Source organism: Trichoplusia ni, chromosome 4 (assembly GCF_003590095.1).
Source record: "Trichoplusia ni isolate ovarian cell line Hi5 chromosome 4, tn1, whole genome shotgun sequence".
Taxonomy (NCBI): domain Eukaryota; kingdom Metazoa; phylum Arthropoda; class Insecta; order Lepidoptera; family Noctuidae; genus Trichoplusia; species Trichoplusia ni.
In genome coordinates, this window is record NC_039481.1 from 11,997,729 (window position 1) to 12,025,311 (window position 27,583).

The following is a 27,583-nucleotide window of genomic DNA, read 5'->3' on the forward strand; positions in this document are numbered from 1 at the left end:
TCTTCCTGACTTCACTCAGGTTTTTATTCAAGTACAAAGACTAATTGTTTTATCGAGGTGGAGTAGACGAGTTCGGGAGTAAAAACCACGAATCACGATAATTGGTATTGCACCCACACTGATTACAAATCTACCATAGGTAGCGTGCTCGGTGTGGAGGGAAAGTGGTCACGAAACTTACATATTAGTTAGGAAATCGAGTCATCGAGAGCTTTAGGGTGCTCCCCAAAGGCGGTCGCGCGCGCGGTGTGTGATAGCGCGCCGCGTGGGCCTCACTATCGCGAGCACCGGTTGCGCAAATATCCGCGATAACTTGGTAAACATATTGTTACATGCTTATGTGTTAGTATTACGATCGGTATTTATACAAGTCCGTGCGCAATATTAACATATCGACATTCGATGTAAACAGCCGATAATTCGATTGTAACACGTTTCTGAGACACTTGCTCTAATTATTTTATATTAAGTTTGCTGTCTTGTCTGTTTGAATGTGTTGGCAAATGGCAGCTGCACAGCGCGGTCCTTGTAGAGTTAAGGAACTTGTGTTGGCACACAAAGCGCAGTACCGCCCGGAAGAGCAGTAACAGAGCAGTGAGCGTAGGCCGGCGCGCAGCGGGCCGAGGACGCCGCGCCGTCCGACTGACCCCACTTTATCGGTCAATGTCACCTTCAATCACTCGTAGTGCCACTCACGATTCTATTTGAAAACATTGACGAAATATAATCAATGTAGGTAAGTACCTGCCTACACTCATTAGTAATTACCATTTGAACGTTTTGCTCGCAGTTAACTGTTCTTAAACATTTTTCAGTCATTGCAGTCTTAATTAATTGGAGCCGTTTCAATAAATAATAAATTATTGAATTGGTTTAATTAATTTTTAATATCAGAAACGTTACGCTTTAATATCGTTTCAATGAAACAATCACTATAGACACGTTTCGTGGATGGCTGAAAAGCTAATGAAGTCTTTTATCGGGCGGTAGCAGGGTGCGTTCCTTTAATGGTTGGGTCATGAAAGTTATAAGGCAATGAAACAGACCGAACTGGACGCCTTGGATAGAAGCGTCTGCACACTGCTCACCCCACGAAAGAGGAGCTTAATAAATGCCAAGAACCTCCTTCATCGCTAGATATGATACCACAGGGTTCTCCCTGTGGTATCATATATTGTTCTTAGTTGTTGTTGATTTCAACAACAAAAGAAATAAGATCTTTCCAAGTTCAATGGTCGGTCCTCAAGTTCATTTATAATTACATAAAATGTTAACTAAGGCTAACATTATATAATAAAGTCTGACTTGGCCAGTTCTCACATGCGAATTATTATGTGCGATGACTAGTTACTGCCAGCAAGACATTCAGAATAATAAAATAAGAACCGACAAGTAACAAGTTCAGAACTTGCGAAGGCTATAATATAATTCGTATATGAAAACGAACCTTACGCTGCAGCCTGGTAATTTATTATCCTAAGTTATATTTTATGTTATTATAAATGGGATTCAAGACTGACTAATGAACTTGGCACCCATTTAGATCTCACTTCTTTTGTGCTTGAAGTCAACAACTAAGGCATATATGTTAAACCGACTTTTTGCACATGATTTTTTTGATTTTATAGATACAGGCACTAAATATATAATAGAATCAATTAACAGAAAAATTATAATAAGATAATGAAAACTTACTAATGGTTATATTTAAATAACCGTGTGAGATATGTTTATGGTAGTACATATGTATCTCGCAAAGTCTCTGTAATAAGTAAAGTTTATGAAATATATTTTTTGAGTTATGAGGGGGTCAAAAGTGGCTAAATGGTTCGTGTAAAATTACACATGGGTCTGCTCGCCATCTGTTACATGACTGGGCCCGACATAGATATCACTCTGTACTGGGATCTTTCTATCGTCACTGACAATATCACAATTGTTGCCAATAAGCCTGATTTAGTCTTCATACTCGTCTTTGTTTTATTGATTTAGTTCAAAGCTCGTCCTTCATGTTTTCTTTTCTGTCCGTACGAGATCCGATATCTGCGTCAACAAACTTATGAACGTTATGTAAGCACCCGACGTAAAGGTAGCGTGTTTCATAACAGTGAAGCCGCGGCAGACCTCCTCTGATGAGAACCTTGGCTGCACCACTCCGTCGAGTCGAAGTGTAATAATAAAAAGCGGGCCAAAGCGAGACGGACTCGCGCTCTGCCTGTTACGTGCCTGCCACCACAAATTAAGATCGTCGACAATTATTTGGTGTGTAATACAAATTTATTGTTTTTGAATTGATGCTTGTTCTACAAGATCATTTTTAGTCATGATTCAATTTTTAAGTACTGCATGTGTATCAACTTTGACGCTTTGTAAACTATGTTTTACGAGTTCAAATGGAGAGCAGACCCGAGCACTAGATATCTTTTTAAATTGCAGAGCTTTACGCATATCTGAGAAATGAAGTCAGGACGGACGGGTGTCAGAAAGTGCTTTTGCCTTTTAAGGTACGTTACCTTGAAATTACAGAAATTAGAAATTATTCAACAAAATGGCGGACATGCTAATGGTTAGAAGTGTTTATATTTCATCTAAATGTCTGATCGGAGTTTCTTGCATCGTCAAGGTACGTGCTGCATGATAATAACAAAACGTGAAGGCAGCTTTAGCAATAAGGCCGCACGACATGCTTTGTATCATCGCCCAGTAATTAGACTCTAGTCCCAAACAATGTAGAGCAATTTCATTTGTGAAGATGACAAAAAAGTGAATAGTAAGAAAAGTAATAAGATATACAGTATCGACTTATCTAGTAAGTATATTATATTCACAAGTGTAGGAGGAGCTATTCAAAAAGTATCGCCAGATCTATGTAGTAAACACAGTATTTTAGTTTCGGCAGAGCTTGCCTTTAGTTATGGCTGTCGTATCTTATGTTATTATAATTGGCACTAATCGGTCAAGAGCATAACACAGTTACGCACGTATGTCGATACTTGGGTGCTGCTGTGTGTTGAAGTACTTGCAACTTCGCACATTGTGTGCTGAACACAATGTGCGAAGCCTGACGTTGGTGACAATGCCGACCACGAGAGAAATACCTATTTGTAAAAGCGGTACGATATATTTTCCGTACACACACGTACAGTTTGCGACCTCGATGTTTCAAGGCTGTCCACTAAAACATTACTATGCTTATATCTTCACAGACTGAACAATCATTATGCTAACCAAATTAAATACATTTATTACTATAAGTACTGACGTACTTACGTACGAGTGTACGACTTGAAGCTACATATTTATCTTTTTGCTTACTGCTATTACTCGACAATCGACATATGTCGTGTATTTACTGTTGCTTTGTTTCAATAGTGTATACTTAACACCAGCCGCACCGCTAGCACCGCCAACAAACGCGGGTGTCACTCAGGGCATAACATTAATCCATGGATCACAATTAGAAGAACAAAGCTTCGAAGATCATTTGCAATGAGATAGAGTGTTCCATACTCGTCAGGAGGAGAGCACGCGGCGGCGCGCGGCGGTCGGCAGCCTGCAGGTGCGCGCGCTAGTACGCGGGCTCTCGCTACTGCGCTAGATCGTAAGCCGAAGCTGGCCGACACATATCTCAGGCGGAGATTCTGGTGAGCGGGATATTAGTATCATCGACTCTGCTTCCCAAGTCTTCTGCAGCATCTTATAATTCTTGTCTAAATTTCGCTGTCAAGGTAACATGGTACATGTACATGGTACATGGCCTACTATGGTAACATTCAAATGCGTAACGGGTGTCATGAGAGCCTGGCAGATGAATCAAGCGCTGCCGCGACCACGTCTGCAATCTGAAATAAAACGGTAATATAAAGTGAAAAAATGAATAAAAAAATATGCTATGTTAGTGTTACTTTATTAATATATTTACCATTTATATTGGTGTTATGTTAGTGGTGAGCATATTTTATAATATTACTTAGCCAACATACCTTTACCTCCTAAACGGTCGGTTATGCTGATGACATCACCTCCTACGTAAGTATCTAGCTAGCTATATGTATCGAGTGTGCCAGTCCTAGCAGCTCCGGCACATCCCGACCACCAGCAGCTGACATGGTAAGTGACGCGGCTCACGCAGCGGTAGCCCACAAACAACACTCCTCGACCGGTCGCCGCTCGAATAACGTGAGCACGAGCGAAAACTATTTCATTCAACATATTTGACTTCGTTCCAAGTGTTTTAATACAATACAACGAGCAGCACTCAGTTGTTATTCTGCACATCGTATCTTACATTCATCCTAGTTCATTACTGTTTGGTAAATTGGTAGCATAGTCTACAAGTACACTGTGCATTACTTTGACATTAACAAGGAAACACGTTCACTATTGGATCTCTGATAAAAAATCGCATCTTCTGATATTAACACAACCACTGTAGGAAACATTTTTTTATGCCATCCAGTTGATATGTAATTCTCCCGTCACTGGATTTTTAGTTCTATACGATAAACATGACGTGTGCATTATCCATATTACTATCGTTATATCGCTCCCAGACCATACCAGATAATATTGTTTTCAACAGCCACTGGCTTATAAAAATAGTGCATTATTAGCTGCCAAATCGATGTCAGTGGATAGGAGTAAGTTTGTGCCGGGCATCGCAACCAGGGACCGTCCGGATACTCATTGAAAGGGTTTTTGAAGGGGTTTTTTTAAGCGCTTCAAGAAAAAACCCTATGACATATGTTACACCTTCGAACGGGTTACTGGAACCCTGTTCTGAACAGGTTACCCTTTACTACCCTGTAACACTGTAACAGGGTAACCCACTCCAACCTAAGACAATGCAATATGCACTCTTTATCATAGACATTAGTTTGAAAATAGTATAACCACGAGCGCACGTGACATCTTACCGCCCAGCGGCGCCATTGTTGCATTTACCGAGCGACTTGTAAACATGGAATAAAAATCATTGTAGATATGATCTTACAGTTTAATTTTGCTTGTCGCACTTTTCAAACGTTGTGATATATATTTTTCGTGTCTATACTTGTAGACCAGGGTCGATAATTTTTAAAACCAAATTAAAAAATAGTAGGATGAAACCCATTAGAAAAGGAGGGGAATATTATAAAAATGAAAGGAAAAATAATTTACGGGTGATCTGAGGTCGGGAAGGGGGTGGGAGTGACGTTTGAAGAGTAACAAACGGTTTTTATCAATTTCTGGCAAAACTAAAATTCGTATCGAAAAAAGTCAAATGGCAAAGTTCTAAAAGAAAAAGATCTAAAACTTTTGTGTTTACATTTTTTTCACATAACGTCAAAATTTATGTGAAAAATCTAAAAAACCAAGATTGTGGTTTATTATTTTTATCTTTTACCAAAATTTATTTTTGTAACGAAATTTGGTGAAAACTTACTTTTTTGTGTCCCAAATACGCTGTAATTTATTTGATTAAAAATATTTATTTTTTCACCTTATTTTGAATTAATATAAAAAAACACTCTAATTTTCAATCGAAAATTCACCCGTCAAATCTTCTCAGAAAATGCAAAAAATGAAAAAAAAACTTGTATTCGATTTTTTTTTAAATTATTATAAATAATTTCATCTAAAAAATTTGATCTCATTTTGTGTTCAATAGACCAATAATCGAGGAAGGTTTTAGGCTAGGTATATAAAATTACGCTGCAACTAATAGGAGCGAAGACTTAATGGAAAATGTGGCAAATACGGGGGAAAATATTAATCTTCGAGGGCTTTCGTTCAAAAATTCCTAACTTATATCTTCTAACCACGCGGACGAAGTCGCGGGCAACAGCTAGTTACCTATATGACGTTTCGCGCGTAGGTAGTTTGTCCGAGAGGCGCGACGCGTCGGCGATAGAAGAAAATCAGCCGTAGTCTTAGTAAAGCAATGAGGGGCCGCTAGGGTGCAAGTATGCAGCTCAAGTTTAGTGGGTAATTCAGGGTAACACGAATAAAAGCCTTTCGTGAAGGTAACCACTTCAAAGGGTTAAGTTATTGAAGGGGTTAACCCCTTCACGTGGTTACCATAATGAAGGTGTTAACCATTTCGCTGGGTTTCGAGGATGTAACTCGAACAAAAGGTAACACTGCGATATGAGTTACCCCGTGTACGGGTTACCCTGTCAAACGGCTTAACTCTAAAGTGGGGTTGTCCGGTCCCTGATCGCAACACAACAAATTTAAGTTTCTTTAAATAAATGAGAGGCGACACCTCGCATTGAGGCCGCTGAGCGCCGCGCCGCAGCTCACCAACACCAACCACGCCAGAACCGAACACTGCTGGATGCTGACTTGCCATGTTCCATTGCGTAGGGTATGCCTCACTTCTCAGAAGATCTCGTCTTTTCGCAAACATCGAATCAAGGTGCTTCGCAATATAACCCAATTCATTTCCAAAAAGGCCACTTCAAACCTTTTTCTAAACACATTAATTTTTAATTTGTGTGGACAACAGTGCTTCATGCATAATAACCTACTATTGATCGCATGTAAGCTGATGAACTTCAACATCCATACCTATTAGGTATACTAAAATACTACTTTCAAGTATTCCCTTTCGGTGACGCGTTGCGATGTGAGCTAAGGACGCATCAGGACCCCACAATTCTCCCGTAATAGGATGTTGGAGAAAGCCCGTATCTCGCGGAACTCGACACCGGTACTGTGCCGGCACTATGATCTTATGTCACGCGTCGAGCGCTGCTCTTATCTCATCTCATGTGTCATACTGTACGTGGTCTCTGACGTCGTATCAATAAATATTAAGGAACTATTTAACACATAGTCCAAGTGTTTTACAAAATAGGGTTGTACAGGCTTCAGCAAACATCTGAAGCACGGTGCCACCAACAAGTGGGCTGGTAATATTACCTAGTTGTGATCCTGTCTGACTAGGAACAAAGTACTACAGATTACTACAGAAATTAACAATAAATTTCATTAAGAAAGTGATGGCGACAACGATTTCCTCGAATATCATCATTGTAATTCTATAAAAGTGAAGGAGGTTCGGAAGATGTTCAGGTGTTCTTCGCAAGTGTTCTTTCATCATTGGTCATATCAATCAGTCACATAACTTGTTGACAAGAATACAAGAAACAAAGTACGAGCTCGAAAACGATTTCCTAGAGAGGATGAATTAGGATTCGTCCTGCGACAGGTTGCTAATAATTATATTATTTGTATCCTGCCACTTGTAAGTACATATAATACAAAACCCAGTAATGTGACTAATGTCAGTATTTCCTATCAGTGAGCATCGATGCGGAGCCGCCACGAGCCGCGAGTGCCTCTAACGGGTACATTAGCATTCATTAATGATTCTTGGAACAAGCGGCTGCCATCAAGTGCAACGCTGTCACAATGTTCTAACTTGTACTTATTTGAAAGAGCATTGTGAATATATGTCCACTATTTGTAGTAAAATAATCTTGGTATCTCTGATTTTTTTCTGATTCCACAAAATAGATACTTATCCAGTGTCGTTCTCTATGAAATAGTGCATTCAGTATTAATAATAGTAACACAGTAGATATGTGTTATACTTATAAACTAATAAAGGTTTACGTATTAGCTAAATCAAATATGTATGTCTGTTGTGTGAAGCACTCGGCGCTAGCAGTCTCTAACTCTAACGAGCTTGGCTCGCTGGGAATTTGGGTCGATGTGGCCGCGGCGCTGGTGAGAGTGTTCGGGGAGGATATTATATATTTGTCTCTTAATTTATTTAATTTTAGCTAATCAAGATCCGAGAAAACCCGCTTTTAATGAGTTTGTTTACTCGCAGCGCGAGGTGCGCGGGCGCGGCGCGCGCGCTCCGGCAGTCAGCCCGCGGCAGTGTCGCCGAGCGCCCGAGTGCACCCGAGCCGCGCCGACCGCGTCCGAGCGTCCGCGTTACGAGTGTCCGACCGTGTGAAGCATACTGTGGATGCAGTGCGAGTGTGTGTGACTCTACCCCCCTCTAAGCATTCAAGCTGTCTGTGCTTTAACTCTTTAAGCACGCTTTATATTCATTAAGAAGCAGTTTTGTCGCGTGATGCTGGCGGCCAGGCCGTGGTTCCGCAGCCAGCAGCCCCCAGCCAAGACGGCGGCGCGCTGCGGGCCCCAGAGCCGCGCGCCCCTCTCTGCCGCCGTTCACCTTAAACTGCGCAGGTTCTATTGAATATCATTAACTTCATGTTTTCTGAATATAAATGGCGTAATATTCTGCCATATATTATTACGAACTCGAACTAGCGAGTTTTTTTTTCAGTAAATCAGGAAATCAGCTGTAGTTAACCTCGAATGAGGCATTTCTGTTTCGCCCTTCACCGAAATGATTTTCTTGAGTTGGGGGCAATATATGACCATAATTTCAAAATTAACAGAAAAATTAATCTGGTTTTGTAAAAAATCCGGTGACCTAACAATATCTACGGATAAAGTATAATCCGTGATGAACTGGTCGCAGGATGGCAGCCAGAGTCGACCCCATGACTCTCGCTTAGGCTGTAGAAGTGGCTCTGGGTCCGACGTCTCCCCACGCTGAAGCCTCGATGTGGGTTGAACTCATTATTGTTTCAACCAGGATAACAAAGGATGGATAGCTGATGTGCGCCTCGCAGTATTCTACTAATGTTATCTATTTGATAAATATCTTATCTATTTAGAAGTATTATTGATTGACTTACTGTTTTGAATAAATAATTTAAGTGTATTTCAGACAGTTTGTATTCTCCTACTGAACATAGGCATCGAAATGTCGTTAAGCATGGCGACTAGCTGGCGTCAGCCGAATAAATTAAATAAAAGCTTATTAATTCGGGTGTTTATTTTATAAATTTGCATAATTTCAAAATTATCTCACGTTTAATGAGTTACTTATTTTTATGTAACAATTAAATACTGAAACAACTTAAGCAAACCGCACGTGTAACAATGAGGCCCAGGTGGAGGCTCTCGGCCACTCTCGGGTCGCCATGCCGCGCGCACTCCGGCCCGCTCGCCGCCGCGCCGCCGCGCCGCCGACTGCGACCGCAGTCTTGTCACAAGTAGAGCAGCTCTCGCTATAATTGTAACATATTATTGTCACTCACATTCACTTCGCATTACGACACTATTTTTATTGCGCCGCTAAGTACTATAGAAATCTATTTATTATCTCATAGTTTGATCGTAACATCGTTATAGTAGTTTAAGTATTCTTTATATATTGTATTTTAAGTATTTTTTTATCCCGCTGGCTACGTGAAATCCATGCCAACAATTGGCAGGATACAGCGCAGGACCGCACAGAATGGAGAGTTCTCGTTTCGGAGGCCAAGACTCACTTCGGGTCGCTGAGCCGAGAAAGTTAGTTAGTTAAGTATTCTTTATCAGAGTTTATCTTTATTTACCTTTATCCCTGAAAATTGATAATTAATATAAGTGCATTCACTACATCGGTTTTCGAGCATATTCTCAATTATTAAAGATGTTTGAGATAATAATAGTATACGTACCACGTACTCGCGTATCAAACTAATAAATAATCGGCAGAATGTGAGATAAACAAATAATGTTATGTTCAATAATCATCATTCGTCCACTGCTGGACGTAGGAATCCCCATCCCAATTGCTCGCCATCGAGACCTATTTTCGGCTGCTCGCATCGATACAAATCCAACAAACACACAACGTCCCTACAGGGATACAAAGGTGTTTCATAAAAAGAGGTTCTAATCGACAGATGCATATTTGTACGTTAACTTCTTTGGAACTTTAATTTAGAGCAATCTGACTCGGACGTAGGGTTTCTTTTGTTTAGTGACCGCAGCCGACTTGTGAATGGAATGCGCTCTTTTTAATTTAATTGAAACAATCATTTAATAATTGTAAGCAATATATTGCTTTATTTACAATGTAATCTTATTAAAGTAAACGTTAACTTATTTAGTAGATAGTTCGGACGAGCTCTTGTTTTTTGGTAAATTTTGTACTATCCAATAGAATTATTTCAAATACGTTCAATTTCAGCAATGAAGGTGTCACTAAATGACTATCTATTTCAGTGGGTAGACATATTTTTAGAACCCACAATGTCTACATCTGGATATTCTCGTTCACTGTCAAAAGTTTCTTCATAGACAAAGAGTTTACATGTAAATGAACCATTGGCTAACCGTTGAACTAAATTTAATAAAATTTGCAATCCCCTGGTAAACTCTGATCCCACAAAAGGATGTTTTTAAGAAGTTACTTAACTGAACCGTCCAGGGCCCCAATTCTGCTATTTACAATGCCCATGACTGACTGAAATTTGGTTTAAAATGTCAATTTTCGTATTGTCTTAAGCATTTTTCTACACAATAATCGGAAATTCAGTACGGGCCGGTACACTATAATGTCAATACAACTAACTTCCAATTATTGTATTGGAAAAATCCTTAAGAGAATAAGAATAATTTCAAATTTAATTCAATTGCCATTCATCCATCGGTCATTGTTTAATAGCAGAATCGGGACCCTATACATGTTGGTGGTATAGCGTTTAATGCAAATAGTATTGAGTCAGGTCAGAATTACCAAATTCAATGTTCTACCTTAATATATGAAATGATGTTGTTTTCAGTGTTCATCCTTGTCAGCGTTACAAAGACTAGGCTACGCCCGTCCTGCTCACACAGCGCCCCTCAAATACTACCATGCTGCACTGGTACGTTGCAAATATTTTTAACCTTTAAAAAGAAGTGCTAGCTCAAGCTTACGCTAATTTGTTCGTAATGTTTACTTGCAGGCTATGGCGCGCTCTGGCGTGCGCTGCTTTAGTGGCACTAGCGCAGCTCGAGAGTGCCGACTCTAACGATGCAGGTGCATACATTATTAAGTGTAACTTACATTTCTTTAGACGTCCAAAAAGATCTAATTGCTAATCACAACCGTATGTTATTAAATGATGTAACGGTTTACTCAGGCGTATTTATCGGGGAAGCCCGACTAGTTTCGGACCCAACCGGAGTCCTTAATCATGAGCAGACGCGGCGGGATCGCGAGTAAACCGTTACATCATTTAATAATGAATCATTCTCACGATAGTTACTATCAAAACAACCGTATGTTTTTATTATAGGCAGTGAGAAGGATAACTCTCGCATCATCATGGTGATGAGCGTGGCGCTAGACGGGTCCGCGGACACGGCAGGCGCTCTGGGAGCGCTCGTGGTAGCGGCGCTGCGGGCGCGAGGCATGCGTGCGGCCAGCGTGGGCGCGCCCGGCGCGTGCGGCGCCAGCATCGCGCGCGAGTGCCGCCACGCCGTGCTGCACGCGCTGGTGAACGGCGTCGCGCACGCCGCGCTGCTGCCCGTGCCGGCCGCGCGCCCGCCGCACGTGCTGCAGCTGCGCGACTACGGCCTGGAGGAGCTGGGCGATGCGCTGCCGCCCGCGCGCCTCGCTTGCTATGCCTCGCCGCCGCCGGCACCTGCCATGCATCTCATCCCGCGCTCACTACTCGACTTTGCTGATGACACTCTGGCTAAATTGTACCGGCTATCGAATGAGGATATACCTGAAGGTGTTACGGAAAGTAACCGGTAAGATTAGAAACGTATTTTACAGAAGTTTTTTCATGTGATGTCAGAAGTACCTAATATTTACAGTAATCATATATAGTGAAGGTTGGTTAAAGGAGTTCGCTGATTAAAAGGTACCGACTAATCGTAATATTAATGATGAAAAAATTATTTTAGAAACCATTCCTCCTGCTCGACTGCAACATGGAACTCAAAGTCTGGATTTTCTCCTGAATGGTGCTCGCCAATAAATGGAACGTGCTCTATATTACTAACTGACAATGAGACCGAGGCACGTGTCCTCATTGATGTAATTTGTCGTTACAAGTTGTTTGTGCACGTCGTGGCGCTAGGCACCCTACTGCAGGCGAGAGCAGAGCGGCTGGCGGCCCAGTCCCGCCCGCTGTTGCTCTGTTCACGAAGCTTGCACCGCGCCACGCTCGACAGCCACCAACTCGCTGCCCTAGCACTTCCACCTTGCGAGAGCACAGAAGTCGAGTGCCCATTTGATCCATATCGTCTAATGAAACTAGTGAACGTGCGAGAACTACAATCTCCCAGTGCCATCAGTGTAATGGGGCGACTCGCTTTAAATGAAACTGAATTACAAAATCTTGTCCACCGATACCGTATATCTGGACCAGAAGCGGCGGCAAATGAAACACTCTCTCGACATCCGAAATGGACCGGGCGTCGTGGCGAGGTACGCACCGCCGTCATGATACCCAAACTAACGAGCCGCGAGGCGTACGACGCGAGTGCGCTGATGGCGGCCGCGCTGATGGCGGAGGAGGACTCCGACTCCTCAGGAACTGTCAACTTTAAGGTTGAGTTACTCGATGATCAGTGCGCGTCAACATTGGCATTTAAGTATTTAATCGACGCTCTTGGTGCGGAGTTTGGCGCTCTTTCTGGCGTGGCGGGACCGGCTTGCGGTGCAGCCTTCGCCGACGTAGCGCGTCAAAGCCCCACTCTCGCCATGCCTGTACTGGGTTATACGGCGCAGGCACCACCGCCCGCAACCGCTGCTGAGTTTGCAGTGCTGATGGCCGGTGACGCACGACTCTATACGGAAGCCTGGGCTGCTTTCACTGCGCACATGCGCTGGCGGCGAATTGCCGTACTCAGCGAACTGGCCACACGCGCAACACTAGACGTAGCAAATTTGGGAGCCGATATCATTGTTCATGTCGAATTGCCAGCTGCAAGTGACTTAGTCAAAGTCGACAAAATATCGCAGGTAAAATATATCTTTTTAAACATTATTATATTGGTTTTTGATAACCACATCACAAAAAACTATAGTAGCGAATCAAGATTAAAAAACCATTGTAACGGTTGCAGTGGGCTCTGCGCGTGGCGGCCGCAAATGGACGCGTGATTTATGTATGCGTCGAGGACGCGCGGGTAGTCCGCGCCGCGCTGTGTGCTGGGCTTGCCGCCGGCCTCACCCCCGCAGCCGGCGCCGTGTGGCTGCTGCCCGCCGCCCTACCCCCGCGGTGGCTACACCCCGCGCCGTTGGATGCGCACAACTGCACGCTGTCGCAGTTAAGGGACATGGCCGCCGGGCATTTGAGCGTGGCGCCCGCCTGGCTAGTGGAGTGGGATGAGCGCGAGCAGGGCGCGACCGACGCGGAGCTGGCGTGGCGGCGGCGCTGGCGCGAGCACTGCCTGCGCTCGCGGCGCGGCGCCTGCCTCCGCGCGCCCGCTCACGCCGCTCTGCTCTACGACGCGCTGCGCATGTGGGACGCTGCACTGCGCCGCCTCCTACACGTTGAGCCAGCCGCGCTGGACAACTTACATAAAAAGACTACTGCCAGGTAGCTTCATCCTTTCCAGTCGCGTACTAAACTCCATAAACTAGAATGTAGCTGCGCCGTATATGATATGATATATTATAATTCACATATTAGTTCACATTGAGTAGTTCAGGACCATCTGATTTCTACTTCTGCCACTCCTGCGGAGCGGGCGCGCCTCCTGGCTATGAGTGAGTGGGAGTCAGGTCTTTGGCTTTACGCACTACCGTCGTCGAATATAGGCACCTTGTTCGACGACACAACTTTCCGTCTCGCTGCTGCCTTAAGACTAGGTGCTTCATCTTGTTCTCCGCATCGCTGCCACTGTGGTGAAGAAGTCAACAGCCTCGGACACCACGGTCTATCATGCAGCCGTAGTGCAGGTCGCATGGTTCGTCACGCGAATATTAATGACATTATCCGTCGAGCTCTTGTTGCCGTCGGCGTACCTGCTGTATTAGAACCTAATGGTTTGGTACGCGATGATGGCAAGAGACCGGACGGTATGTCTTTGTTCCCTTGGAAGATGGGTAGGCCTTTAGTGTGGGACGCCACTTGTGTCAATACTCTTGCGCCATCTCACCTTCCCGGTTCTTCGAGCTGCGCTGGCTCTGCTGCCGCGGCTGCTGAAAACCTCAAACGGCGCAAATATGGTAATCTAGTTGGTAGTTACTTCTTTGAGCCGTTTGGGGTTGAAATTTTGGGCCGTGGGGGCCGAGTGCCAAAACGCTTTTTAAAGACCTAGCAAAGCGTCTCGTTGACACTTCTCGTGACCCAAAGGCTGGCTTTTACCTCGCTCAGAGGATTAGCTTTGCCATTCAACGTGGCAATGCTGCCAGCCTTTTGGGCTCCGGCAGCGATGCCGATGAATTTTTTGAAGCTTTAATTTAATAATTTTTTGTTTTTTAACTTGTAAATATTTAACTCTGTAAAATTGTAAATAAAAATTTAGTAGTGTTTGATGTATGAATCAAGGAAAAACCAAAAAATCACATATTTCCTCACTTTTACATGTCTTTTTGTGTTCGCTAGAGTGAACTATTCCTATCTGATTGCCCATATCAAAACAAACTCTTTTAAAGTGTATTTGTATGAACTAATGCAGTGTATTTCCTGGGCTGGCTTTTTGAGGAAAGCACTAGATTAGCTTGAGCAAACCTATGCCAGCTAGCGACATGCAAGCGTCACCTAGCTCATGGGACTCAAGGAATTTTGTCCAAACAGTCAAAGTCACAGTCAAGTTTGTAAACAGTCCGACCTGTTCATATATTTTTTGGAAGTATGTATCTGCATCCTCCACAAAAACCATGACTTCGAGTGGCTTTGACCTAGCAACAGGAGCGTACTGTCCGGGCGCATACTTTATATATGTCTGGATGGAATGTTACAGTAAAGTTTTCGCGTAATTGTCACTCTTAAAAATAATAAGTGCCCATGCTCTTGTGCAAGTACTTGAATTGCTTTCTTTTTCTTCGCTTTTACTGACTTGTTCCGCGTCTACTGATGGTGCAACTGATTTTTTTCCATAGCCAACTACCTAGCCACACATACTCCAACGTTGATGTGTAAGCGTGTATTTTTAGACGTGGGTTCAAAAGGTCCCAGTGCTGTTGGCAGTCCCAACCTTATTTATTACTTGACACATGGGCGTAGCCGTACTGGGGCAAGCTGGGGCGAAGTGTCGAATTGACGTGATTTTTAAGTGAAGAATGTTGAAGAGTTGGACATTGTGTTCAGTTTTGTTTTATTTTACTGGCTTGAAACGCCTTAAAAGAGTGGGTGATCTTTTGTATTGGGCTTCTCGCAGTTTTGAAGTATTCAGTTACATTATGCAGTACAGGTTCTATGACATAAACGAATGACAAAGTATTGCGAGTTCTCTTCTGTTTTCTAAATCAGAAAAAGGGAATCTTCTAAGGTTCTTGATAGGCAAGCATGATTCGCGAGTCCACAACCCATACATATATCGACATCATGTACTGAACTACTTACATATGTATTAAAGATGAATTCAAACGGATATTTATTGTTTTTACAGGTCTCTAATAAAGGACGTTACAACGGTCCAATATAAAGGTCTAACTGGTGAATTCGAATGGAGCGGAGGAGACGCCAGCAGCGTGACACCGGCGCGGGCCGCCCCGCTGGTGCTGATGCAGTGGGAGAACGGCACGCGGCTGCGAGTGGCCAGCTGGCGGCGAGGCGTGCTGGCGCTCGGGCCCGCCGCGCCGCGCTGGCTCACCGCCGACGGCCAGCCGCCCGACGACGGCGCCGAGCGCTGTGCGCTGCAGCCCCTGGCCGATCTGCTGCACGTGGACTGCCGCGCCGCCTTCGTGGTGCTCGGCGCACTAGTGCTGGCGCTCACGGTGGCAGCGCTGGTGGCTGTCGCGTGGAACTGTAAGCGCCGCGCCGAACGCAAGTATCGTGAGCGCCTGGCTGCTCTCGGCCTCACTCGGCTGGATCCCAAGCCCGGAGGGCTTGATCGATGGGAGATTCCTCGCGAGCGAGTCGTAATCAACCGCAAGCTCGGAACAGGCGCGTTCGGCACCGTATATGGTGGACATGCGTTACTTGCCGAGGACCGCGGGTGGTCCGCCGTAGCCGTCAAGACGCTCAAAGCCGGAGCTTCCACCGAGGAGAAACTTGATTTTCTGTCCGAAGCAGAGGCAATGAAGCGATTCGATCACAAAAACGTAGTAAGGTTACTTGGGGTGGTCACAAAGACTGAGCCGGTTTGCACGGTGATGGAGTTCATGTTGTACGGTGACCTGAAGAACTACTTACTTGCACGTCGGCACCTGGCGGCGGGTGAGGCCAGCGAGGCGGGCGAGGCGCTGGCGGAGGTGTCGGCAGCGCGCCTGACCAGCATGGCACTGGATGCAGCGCGAGCGCTCTCGTACCTGGCGCAGCTACGCTACGTGCATCGTGACGTGGCCGCGCGTAACTGCCTCGTTAGCGCACACCGGGTTGTCAAGCTTGCCGACTTCGGCATGACACGCCTCGTGTTCGAAAACGACTACTACCGGTTCAGCCGCAAAGGAATGCTGCCGGTTCGATGGATGGCACCCGAGAGTCTTGCACTTGGTGTGTTTTCGCCCGCTTCTGACGTTTGGTCGTTCGGGGTATTGCTCTACGAAATAGTCACATTTGGTTCGCTGCCGTTCCAAGGCCTCAGTAACGCCGAAGTGCTAGCAAGAGTCAAAGCCGGCCATACTTTAGAACTTCCACCTGGTTTAAAACCCCAACTGTAAGTGAATGTATTTTACTAATAAACTCCAGTAGTATGTCTGTGAGTCGACACTGAGCGCTTAGGTGAACACTTGCGATTGTCATCTGCAGGGAGGGCCTGATCAAGTCGTGCTGGCAGCAAGAGCACAAGGCGCGGCCGTGCGCGGCGGAGGTGGCGGCCTTCCTGGCGGACTCGCCGCGCCTGCTCACGCCATGCCTGGACGTGCCGCTAGACGCGCTGCCCTTGGACCACGACGGGGACCCCTGGAGACTGTCGCGTGATCGCGCCGAGGTAGCTGAGCATTGTCTTCCTTATATCCTTTGCGATGCAGACGTGATGTACCATGCATGAGTACGTACTTACGTATTATTTACGACTTTGTGTTGCAGGCGCGCTGGGTGTCATGGGCGGCGCCGGCCTCGGCCGCCACGGACACGACCTACCTGAGCACGGACGCGCCGCCGCATGACACCGACGCCTTTCTGCCTTGACGTCAAACCGGGCGCCCTCACTTTAGCCCGTTCCGTTAAGAATGCATGGGAGTTATCGCAATATCATTCCAATTGTTTTCTAGTCAAAATGCAGGTATAGATATAGTAGTAAGGATTATTAGTATAATATTTTGTACATAAGTTATCCTATAAGTTTAAATTAAAGTATGTCGTTTTATTAAATATAATTTGTTTAATTTATTTTGCCTATAACATTGGATGTGGGCACACTAGAGCACTAGAACCCGCGAACACTCAACAGTGGCTCAGAACGCTCTCACCCCTACGTGCTCGACCTGCTCACTCTTCGTAGCGATCTTTTCAAAGAACTCTTATGTTCTAGCGATTTGAATAGTTACGTTATTAATTGATGATTTCTTTTCAAGGTAAAAGCAACAGCAACGTGCTGCTTACAGACAAATATAAAAAAGAGAGATTTAAATCGTGGACTCACTTATCTCGTTTTTTGGACGATTCTGTTGCATCCTACTAATTCCTACTTATAATATTTTAACCATGATAATTTGTATGTATGGATGAATGGGTGTTTATTCCCTTTCACGCAAAAACCTGTGAAGGGATATAGACGAAACATGGTAGGTACACAGATAATTTATTACCCGGAACATAGACATAGGAAAGCTTTATATACCGATTTTAAGTTCGCGTTTAATCGTTTTCGATTTGTAATTGTAAAATAAAATCGTCGTTCTCTTGTTACTGCTGGTGTAAGCGCCGTTATAGAACCCAATGTTCGGGTACGCAACGATCGTAAGAGACCTGATGGAATGTCATTGCTGCCTTCGGAATTGAATTGGCCTTTGGTGTGGGACGCGATATTTGTCCTGCATCATCACATGTTCTAAGTTTTGCGGCTACACTGGGAGCTGCTCCTGGCACCGCGGAAACGCTAAAAAATTATAAATAACCGAAGATATAATTCGATATTGGTAACTAGCGACGCGCCCCGGCTTAGCTCGGGTTCAATGTCAAGATACAGAATTTCCTTAAAGAAAACGTTCAGAGCTACTGCTAAATCGCATCAACAACAACTGCTTGCCGCGGAAACTAATATCTTCTAAGATATTAATAGCAATCAAGTGAAGTGGAAGCAACTAAGCAACTACAGTAATAGCAATACTTGTTACGATTAACGTACTTATGTGGGTAAGAATTTATTAGTTTTAACAGTCCATGTTAACAAAAATAATGATTTAATTCGAATGGCTGTGTGTGTGTTTCTGTACTAATTTTTTTTTTTCACACAACGCCATCTAGTCTCAAACTAAGCAGAGCTTGTATTATGAGTACTAGGCGACTGATAAACATACTTATATATTTCTAATCTATCTACCTATCTATTTAACATTTTTTATCTTTTATACAGTCAATCTGTGACTATATTTCAAAATTAAGATAAATAACACTTCTAATAAAAATTACCAATTCTACAGAAAGGTATATTAAATACTCAATTTATAAATACTTAATTTATAATATGTTCTTTTAATTTATAATGAAAACACCGCGGAATTAGGTGCCTTTACCTTACTTTCATGTCAAACATTTGACATATTTTGATGTCTGTCATAGTTTGAAAAGTAAATTACTTAAAAGAAGTCTTTATTGTTTTATATATTGTCATAAAACCTACGTAGTAGCCAGCGGACCAGTCACTTACATTTTACTTGATCAGGTAACTTCGCAATAAAACTATAACCATGACTAAAAAAAGGTAAATCTTTCCCAACGTTTCAAAGGAGCTAAAATATGGAGGATCATAAGTTCCCAAGAATCTATTGAAGAGCGTCAGGCGAGAGTTGATGCCGTTCGGAACATCAGGCTACAACTCGCCCCGTAGCGTTAATTGCGTTTGATATCTCAGCGTATCTACGCATCTGCTTCTAGATCTCTAGAGGCAAGTGCAGAACATGCGCGACAGTCCGCTGATCGTGAACGTCACGCATTGTATCGCGAGTCGGAGACGTTTACTGATAGAAAATTATGCTCGAGTTCTCAGCGAATTTGCATATCTACTAATAAGTCTTTTGAAACAAGTGATGAACGTGATGGTCAACAGTCTGACCGAGATAAACATAAATTGTACCGAACACTCACACACTAAAATATTCATAATCAATTAGAAAGTCAGGAAGAAAGAATAACTGGAGAACGGCATTATGAGACAGAAAAAGAGCGCAACGAACATTTCAATTCTGGTCGCCTTCGACATTCTTTGAACAATGTCGAAATCATCTGACATAACGTATCGGATGTGTCTTAAAATGTTGCCGCAAGGCATGGCGGCCTTAGGTTGATAAGGAACGGAGTGCATTTTCCTATACTCCCATGATTGACTGCGCTACAGATTCCGACATCAGTTATGGTTCGGTATATATTAAGAAGGTTTTAAATGGCAAAAAGAAACAAACGGTATGTTCTTCTCAGTTGGGAAAGTACGTATTGAAATATTAAGAATGGTAAGCGGTGACCATTCATATTCCATTTTTTGGTGCAACAGATTTAAGAAGGCCGATTTATGCTGACATTGAATGTGCAAGCCCAAGTTTACCACCTTATTGGTCATTATTGCCTAAAAATTAACCAAAGTTTTTACAAATATATTTCGTATCGAATTATCATGACATGAAAATGACCCACCGGCTCATATTTCTGACCGGCAGAAGCACGCGATCGGTGTGTAATGGATTGAAACACTCTACCATCATCTTGAGAACTTGCTGCCACGTCCCCACGCTATTAGACGACTTTGTTTGGGTATTATTACAGTGTGTATGAAAAACCCTGTCCAATCTTTGAAGGAAAAGTGACTTGCCAGAGGTGCAAAAAAAAATAACATGACTTTCTATTAGTAAAAGAATTTCCGAAATCGGTTCAGCATATGTTGAGATTATCCCCCCAATTCACAGACTCACAAATTTTACCTCTTTATGATATTATTTAAAAAACATTCCTTAAGTTTAATTTTTCCTATATGCACGTGATAGAATTTAAAAATACACATATAACAAGAGAAAAGAGAGTATTGAAATATGTATGGTGAAATCAATTCAAGTAAAAATATATTTTGTAGGTACACATAATTGTATTTTATTTTTACAATAACAGAGCTAGATTAAGACAAATTATAACTGAAATGTAAAAATAGAGGCATTTACAGTATAAATGGTCAATAGAAACATTTATATACTTATCTCTTAATTTGTACACAGCAACAGGTAAACAATAACGTCCGTTCACTATCGTAATCACACTGCTCCAACAAAAATTGTCCTCGCTCTGGCGAAGTAAGGGTTTATATCTCAAATACCCCCACTACTCAACAACAATCATAACTAATACTCTTTAAAGTCTTTATATATTTAAACAGTGTATAATTATTAACGAATAAGCCGATAATTTATTGGTCATTTTATAAATTTTAATCAATTATTTTATAATGTTGCATATCTAATACTTTTTAAATAACAATATTCTAACACACGCACATAACTTACACATACCTACTTATATTATAAAGCTGAAGAGTTTGTCACGCTTGAACGCCCTAATCTCAGAAACTACTGAGCGGTATAAAAAAAATATTTCAGTGTCAGTCCATTAACTCAGGAAGGCAATAGGATATATATCTACTATCAATCTATGATTAATAGGAGCAGATCAGTAATGAATTATGTTACAACTAAGGGCAGAAACGCAAAAAAAGTAATCCGATTTAAAAAAAATCCTAAGTTATATTTTCTAACCACGCGGACGAAGTCGCGGGTAACAGCTAGTAATAGATAAATTACACCCAGACACAGAACAAATGATCGTACTCATCACACAAACATTTGTCCTGGGTTGGAATCGAACCCACGACCTCTGGTATAGCAGTCAGGGTCACTAACCACTAGACCAACAGGCCAGTCAATTATGCATGTATTATACTTAAAAAACTTAGATAACCTGGAATACCTCTCCCTAAAAAAAATCGGTTCTCATTAATTCGTCATAAGTCGACGTTGTTTAAGATCTTTTAGTCTCAGTCTGGATATGTTCTGTTTATATTATGTATGTACTCAATATATGAGTACCTATGTCTGTCTGTTATATATTGTCTACTACTCGTATTGGCGTTGTGTGAGTGTGAATGCTTACTCGTATTAAAACTGTGATATCATCTAAAACATTTAAGGACATTAAATGCCAAACAGAGCAATTTCGTTTGAATTGAAAACTTGTAACGTATTAAGTTTGATAAGGATTAGTACCATATCAACAAAAACACCTTTATCCCTTACAAAGTTAAAGCTAAATTTAAAAGATAGACATATATGGTGTGGCGGATTTTTACAGAAACTTTTAACGTATTCAATATTGTAGTTCATGATTTTGAATCTCTTAGGGTCAGGCTAGTTCTCAAGGAAATTATATCAGTATCTACATTAGAAGACTGTAAATTTATTAGTGTTTCTCTACTATATTATAAGTACCTACTCGTACATACGTATACACGTTCTATCTATCAAAAATACCGCATCAGAATATTTCGCGTAGTTTTAAAGATTTAAGCATGGGAACACAGGAGCAACTTTGTTAATAACGCGGTAGTTAACTTTGTTATCAGTGAAATTGAAACAACTTTCTGAAACTCAGGCACAGAAATAGAAGTTCAGTAGTCCTTAGTTCGTATGCAAACCAACTTAAAAACTACAAACACTAGGAAACTACACATAATCCTACAAAAACTAAAAAACAAATGAGATATTGGTAAAACGTTATTTAATCGAGTTCAGCATTTGAGGAAAACGGCATGTATGGCATTGCTTATCACGTTTCTATTATTGGCACAAGCTGGCCTTGTAAAGGCGTAGTAAAAACGAAAATTGACTCCAGAGAAGGCCGTCAAGTGCGCCGAGTCGGTGTTGTGTCCTGTATTAGTGCCTCATGTGGTCGTGTGTGCTGCTGGGCGCGCTGGTCACGCTGGGCGTGCTGGCGGCGCGCGCGGGCTCGCTGCCCTGCGACGAGCTGGCGCGCCTCCACCAGCACCGTGAGTACCACCGCCTCGCCCTTCTGTCTCACCTATCAATGATGGTGCATATAAAGTTATTGCGCTCAGTAATCATTTTAAGGTGTGCTCATATTATAGGAGAACTTCATCAACGCAAAAAATAATAATAAGGGAGTTCTGCGAATACTTGCACAGATATAAACAAGTGGCCAGGGTTATCCATCAGCAGTATGCTTTGAATTACAAACTTGTGGAATCTAAGGTGCCGTATAAGTATATAAGTATGTGCCCGACCCAGTTCTCGAAAGTGGTCATATCACACTGTAGGTACTGGGATCGATCTATCATCACTGACATGTTTCGAGTACTATTGCGTTGATAAAGTTCTCCTATATTCTTTTTTATCATATTATATCGTCCATCTAAAGACAGCGATCCGTTATATTTTTATTATAATATGTATAATTAGATGATTTATCACAACATAATATTACCTTGAGGACTACTTTTAATTACACAATGCCCAACAAACGATAGCCAAGGTCTAACCGGCGGGGATGTGGTAAGTAATAAGCGAATTATAGAATTCTATAATCTTGCCTATTAGTGTTTTTGTATTTAAAGTTTTATCCTAATTTGCATTACTTTGAAATCATGTAGTACCTACCTATTGCCTACAATAACATCAATACCAGCGCAGCTGTCAAAATAATTATTAAAGTGAGGAAACTTCACTTATATTGCGAAGATGTTTAAGCTTGGTGGTGTGGTAATAAACTACGAAGCAGTTCCTACAAAAAACTCAAATTATAATCGTAGTGTATGTTTAAGCAGAGGGATTCACAAAATATAGTTAACTGGTGAGTTTAATTAGCAGTGGTGTAATGGCAGGTCTGTCCCAGCTGGGTGAGCGCACGGTGACCGCGGAGGGGCACGAAGTGCGCGTGCAGCTGGTGTGGGACAGCGAGCCGGCGCGCGCCGCCGCCGCGCTGCTGCTGGTGCTGCTGCGGCACGCGCTGCGCTACCGGAACCTGCAGCTAGCGAGCGAGCCTACCGGCCTCGCCGACCTCATCACACGCTACAAACAGATCCCCATGACCTGGAATGAAACGTATGTACCGGCCCACACACGCAGAATAACTTCGCCGAAAACTCCGACTCGGGCAACTAGCTGTTGCCGTGTCATAAATATTGTGAAGTACTAAAAGATTGACGGACTTTAAAAAAATATGATTTTAGCCATTTTCTCCATGCATAAGAGTAAGTATGGAAATATTTGAAAATCAGAATCCGTCCCTTTAAATTTTCCCTCGGCATTCTTCATCGAATTTCTTCGTCTTGCAGATTAACAGCTGATAACAATTCTGCTATCGGCCCGAATGCATAACTGAAAGTCTTTTCAAAGGTGCAAATACTAATGTGTACGTGTAATAAAGTAAGGATTGGGGATTATCGAACATGACCCCGTATAATTAATAATCTATGGATATATTATATTTTCATGGTACAAAGTGACAAATAATTAATTGAAGTAGACGATATTGTAATTGTGGCACGTGGTCCGTGCAGCGTGATAGCTGTATCGACAGCGTGGGAGCCGCGCCGGCCGAAGTGGAACGAGAGCGCGGCGCCAGGTCTGGCGGGCACGTGCCTGGCCGAGCTCGGCGCCAGCGACGTGCCCGCGCGCCGCGTGCTACTCGCGCGCCTAGTGCGCTTTACGAACAAGACGCAGGCGGCCGCCTGCAGCCATCGCGTGCGCTGGTCCTTCTATACCAACACTACGGCTCTCCAGCTCTGCGGCTTCCTCTACAATTCGTCTTCCACTCAATAGTTAGTATACCTTAAAATAGTATTATGTTAGCACCCCTAACAAGATAACGAACTTTGCCGATAACACTCCGACATAAAGTGTAATTCCGAAATGTTTTGGTCCACTTCAGCGCAATGTATAGATAATACAACTGTGTAATATTGCAGTGGGGGCGAAAAGTTGCAAAAGCTAGATTTGTACGGCGCGAGCGAGACTGTCCTGACCGAGGTGGTGTGCCGTGCTGCCGCCGCCGGCGTCGCCCTCCGCAGCCAGATAGTGAACCGCACCACGCTCGCCCGCTATATTCGAACTGCTAATCATTCGTTTTTATTTATAGACTATGACTTCTGGCAGGAAGACCCAAATGTGTATGTTGTGGAACCTCCCCCTTGTATCTCAGACGAGTCGATTTGCCGACAGGAACTGGATACCGACATTGCAATACGTGTTGCCGATGTTAATATGTTGCAGTCATATGAACCAAATCTTATACAATTCGTTTATGACTTTAAGCCTTCTCCTGAATCGATGAGGGTGATACTTGAGCTCGAAGGAAACGGTACAAACACAGAAGAGGCAGCATGCGCTTGGGCAGTGAAACATAAAAGTCGTTTGAAAAAAAAATACGACGTATTGCCCTACAGCGTGTTTGTATATTATTGCGAGGGCGATCCCGATTCAGCGGAATACGACAATCTTATAAATATCGTCTCTCTTCATGCTCATAGACAAATGAAGAAAAGTAACTTAGAAATATCCGTATACAAGGAATACATCGATTGTTCCGACCCGTATAACCTGAGTTCGGCCATGTATCAGCAGAGCCAGTACATGGAGAGGCACCGGGTGGTGGCTGTGATTGCAGCAGGCGGGGCGGGCGCGGCAGACGCAATGGCGCAGGCTTCGCGCCTACGATTGCCGCTGCTACTGACAGACGCCGCGCCCGCCAGCCCCTCGGCCGCGCCCCCCGCCGCCTGGCGCGTGCTGGGCCGCCCGCGGCACCTGGCGCGAGCGCTGCAGCGCTTCGTGCGCGACTCCGGCTGGACTCGCCTGGCCGTGCTTTCCCAGCCGACGCCGCTGGCCACGGAACTCTATGCTGAAATCAGCGATGGGGCTCCATTCGCTCATCATAATTACCAGATACCATTGCGACCTTCGAAAACAGAGGCAAAAGATTATTTGCGATCATTGCTAATGAAAGCACGCATCATATTCGTGAACGCGGATCCCGAAGCTGCCGCCGTTATCATGACAGCTGCGATAGAACTTGAAATGAGCTTTGCCCAAGGTTACGTGTGGATTCTCCGCGAGTGGCCAGTGGCGGCGGCAAAAACGACTGTGTTGACGGTGTCGTTCTGGGCACGCGGTGAACAGGGCTTGACGTTCGAGGCCAGGCAGGCGCCGTTGCTGAAAAAGCTGAGCTCGAAGTGGAAGGGCCGCCGCTGGTGGCCACCGCGCGCGCTCGGTCTTGCCGATGCGCTGCTCACGCTTTATGCCGGTCTCAGTCGCATGCTGCGCACTCACCCTAACACGCGACGCGACCTGCACTCCGATCACACCATGACGTTAGTATTGGAACAAGTCCATGCAATTCATAGGTATACTTGCAATAAATAGATATAATCTACTAGATACTATAATTAATACAAAAAAACCGTAGGTACTACGAGCAGGCAGCTGTCAGCAATATAATATGTAATGTGCTGTGTGTGTATGTAAAATAAATTCTATATCAATTAAAAAAAGTATCGAGGCTCGGTGGCGATTGTGATCAACTAATTTTGTCGTCCCATTAATAATTTCAAACAATACAGCAACATTGCTCATAGCAACAGACCAAATGGTGGTTCCATTTGGTCTGTTGCTATGAGCAATGAGGACTTATCTTTAATATGTATATATAAAAAAAATTATTGCAGGGCGCTCTACGACAGCCTCGAACAGAAGCCCATAAAAGGCATTAACCATATTCTGCAATACAAGGAAGCAGTGGTGGAAGAGAGCTTTGTATTCGTGGACGAGTGGAACGGAGATGAATTGTTGCGGCTGGCGTCTTGGCGAGTAAACGCGAGTGAGCGCAATGTTAGCGCGAGCGTGAGCGGGCCCTACAAGCGGCCCGAGTACCTTCCGCTCGACGACGGCGCATCCAGCTGCATGGCGCGCGTCGGAGACGACTTCGAACATCACTGCTACGACGTCTTGTGGATCACCGCGCTACTGTTGCTGATTCTAGCACCGGTCTCAATTTTTATGTACCGCCGAATGCTGCAGCGCCGGATAGCCAGGCTATTGAAAGCACGTGAAAACGAATTACTGGCACGCCGTCAGCACGTGGCCGTTGTATTGGCCGCGTACCTAGTGAAACGTGAAGCCTTAGAGTTAAGAGAGGAACTCGGATCTGGTCAGTTTGGATGCGTCCGTCTAGCACTTCTACGATCAAAAAGCCACTGTTCTCGTTACGTAGCAGCAAAAGCACTACGTGAAAATGCCGCACCCACCGAAGAGAGTGAATTTCTACGTGAAGCATGCACGATTGCCTCCCTCGACCATGAGCACGTCGTTCGTCTAATCGGTGTGTGCATCTCAGACGGGCCGCCGCTAGTGCTCATGGAACTAGCATTTTTTGGCGACCTACTCGGCTACCTGCGAGCTCGTCGCCACCTCGCCGAAGGCGCAGATTGCGCAGGTCGCGAGTCCTTCGCGTCCTACGAGGAGGCGGCGCACGTGTCGAGCGAGGCGCTGACGCGGCTGGCGCGCGAGGCGGCCGCGGCGCTGGCCTACCTGAGCTCGCGCGGCGTCGTGCACCGCGACGTGCGCGCCGCCAACTGCCTGGTGGACGCGCGCCGCTCGCTGAAGCTGGCCGACTTCGGCATGGCGCGCGAGACCGTGGCGGGCGCGGACGGCGCCCCGGAGTACGCCTGCCGGCGCCGCGGCATGTTCCCCGTGCTGTGGATGGCACCCGAGAGTCTCGCGCATGGGGTCTTCTCGGGGGCCACGGACGTGTGGGCGCTAGGCGTGCTCGTGCTGGAGCTCGTGACGCTGGGGGCGCGGCCCTACGGCAGCATGTCGCCGCTGCGCGTGCTGGAGTACGTGGCGGCCGGAGGATGCCCGCCGCTGCCCCTGGACGCCACGCCTCAGACGTGAGTAGTTACGGGGGCGGGGCGAGGGGCACCCGTGTGGGAGTGCGGCGTGGCTGACGGTTCCGTGTGCAGGTGCGGGCTGGCGCGGCTGTGCTGGCAGCGCGAGGCGGAGCGGCGGCCGAGCGCGGCCGAGGTGCACGCCTACCTGGCGGCGCGCCCGCTGGCGCTCAGCGCGGCGCTGCGCAACGAGTGGGACGAGCCCGCCGACGCCGACAGCGGCTTAGGAGAGTCTCCCTCCATAGAGTTGCTGCCGCCGGACTCTCCCCTGGACATGATCGACCAGCTTGAAGTTTAACATGAAAGTTGCCGTCTAATAGTAGCTTACATTTTACTAAGACAATATTACTTATGTGAAAGTAACTCTGTGCGGCTAAACTAAAATAGTATATTGATATCAATGGAATTTTGATAGTTAAGCGCGTAAAAAAGGCTAAAAAGTAGGTAAGGCTACGTTTTAAAGCGATTAGGTATAGTGGATTGAAAGTGGGGGAATAAACACTATATATTATATAAGACTTAAATAATAACTTACGTAATT

General features: G+C 44.4%; 2 protein-coding genes and 1 long non-coding RNA gene across 5 annotated transcripts; 2 read left to right on the forward strand and 1 right to left on the reverse strand.

Moving 5' to 3' along the window:
• Nucleotides 1-2,797: 2,797 nt before the first annotated feature.
• On the reverse strand, nt 2,798-4,659 carry LOC113493031. Its single transcript, XR_003400542.1, has 2 exons — nt 3,923-4,659; nt 2,798-3,842 (listed from the first exon to the last, which is right to left on the reverse strand). It is a non-coding gene; the product is annotated as an uncharacterized LOC113493031 (long non-coding RNA).
• Nucleotides 4,660-7,815: 3,156 nt separating this feature from the next.
• On the forward strand, nt 7,816-17,264 carry LOC113493030. Of its 2 annotated transcripts, none has more exons than XM_026870809.1 (9): nt 7,816-8,187; nt 10,626-10,709; nt 10,791-10,864; nt 11,124-11,583; nt 11,740-12,802; nt 12,907-13,382; nt 15,400-16,608; nt 16,701-16,881; nt 16,980-17,264. In XM_026870809.1, exons 2-9 carry the CDS (start codon nt 10,699-10,701, stop codon nt 17,079-17,081), a joined length of 3,576 nt encoding a protein of 1,191 aa, XP_026726610.1. In that variant the 5' UTR covers nt 7,816-8,187; nt 10,626-10,698; the 3' UTR covers nt 17,082-17,264. The 2 variants fall into 2 exon arrangements, with proteins under 2 accessions (XP_026726610.1, XP_026726611.1); XM_026870810.1 differs by having other exon boundaries at nt 7,836-8,187; nt 8,486-10,709.
• Nucleotides 17,265-21,012: 3,748 nt separating this feature from the next.
• LOC113493032 lies at nt 21,013-27,560 on the forward strand. 2 transcript variants are annotated; one of them, XM_026870812.1, is made up of 7 exons: nt 21,013-21,899; nt 21,981-22,134; nt 22,987-23,206; nt 23,665-23,925; nt 24,073-25,470; nt 25,825-27,045; nt 27,118-27,560. In XM_026870812.1, exons 2-7 carry the CDS (start codon nt 22,032-22,034, stop codon nt 27,338-27,340), a joined length of 3,426 nt encoding a protein of 1,141 aa, XP_026726613.1. In that variant the 5' UTR covers nt 21,013-21,899; nt 21,981-22,031; the 3' UTR covers nt 27,341-27,560. The 2 variants fall into 2 exon arrangements, with proteins under 2 accessions (XP_026726613.1, XP_026726612.1); XM_026870811.1 differs by having other exon boundaries at nt 21,013-22,134.
• Nucleotides 27,561-27,583: the final 23 nt, after the last annotated feature.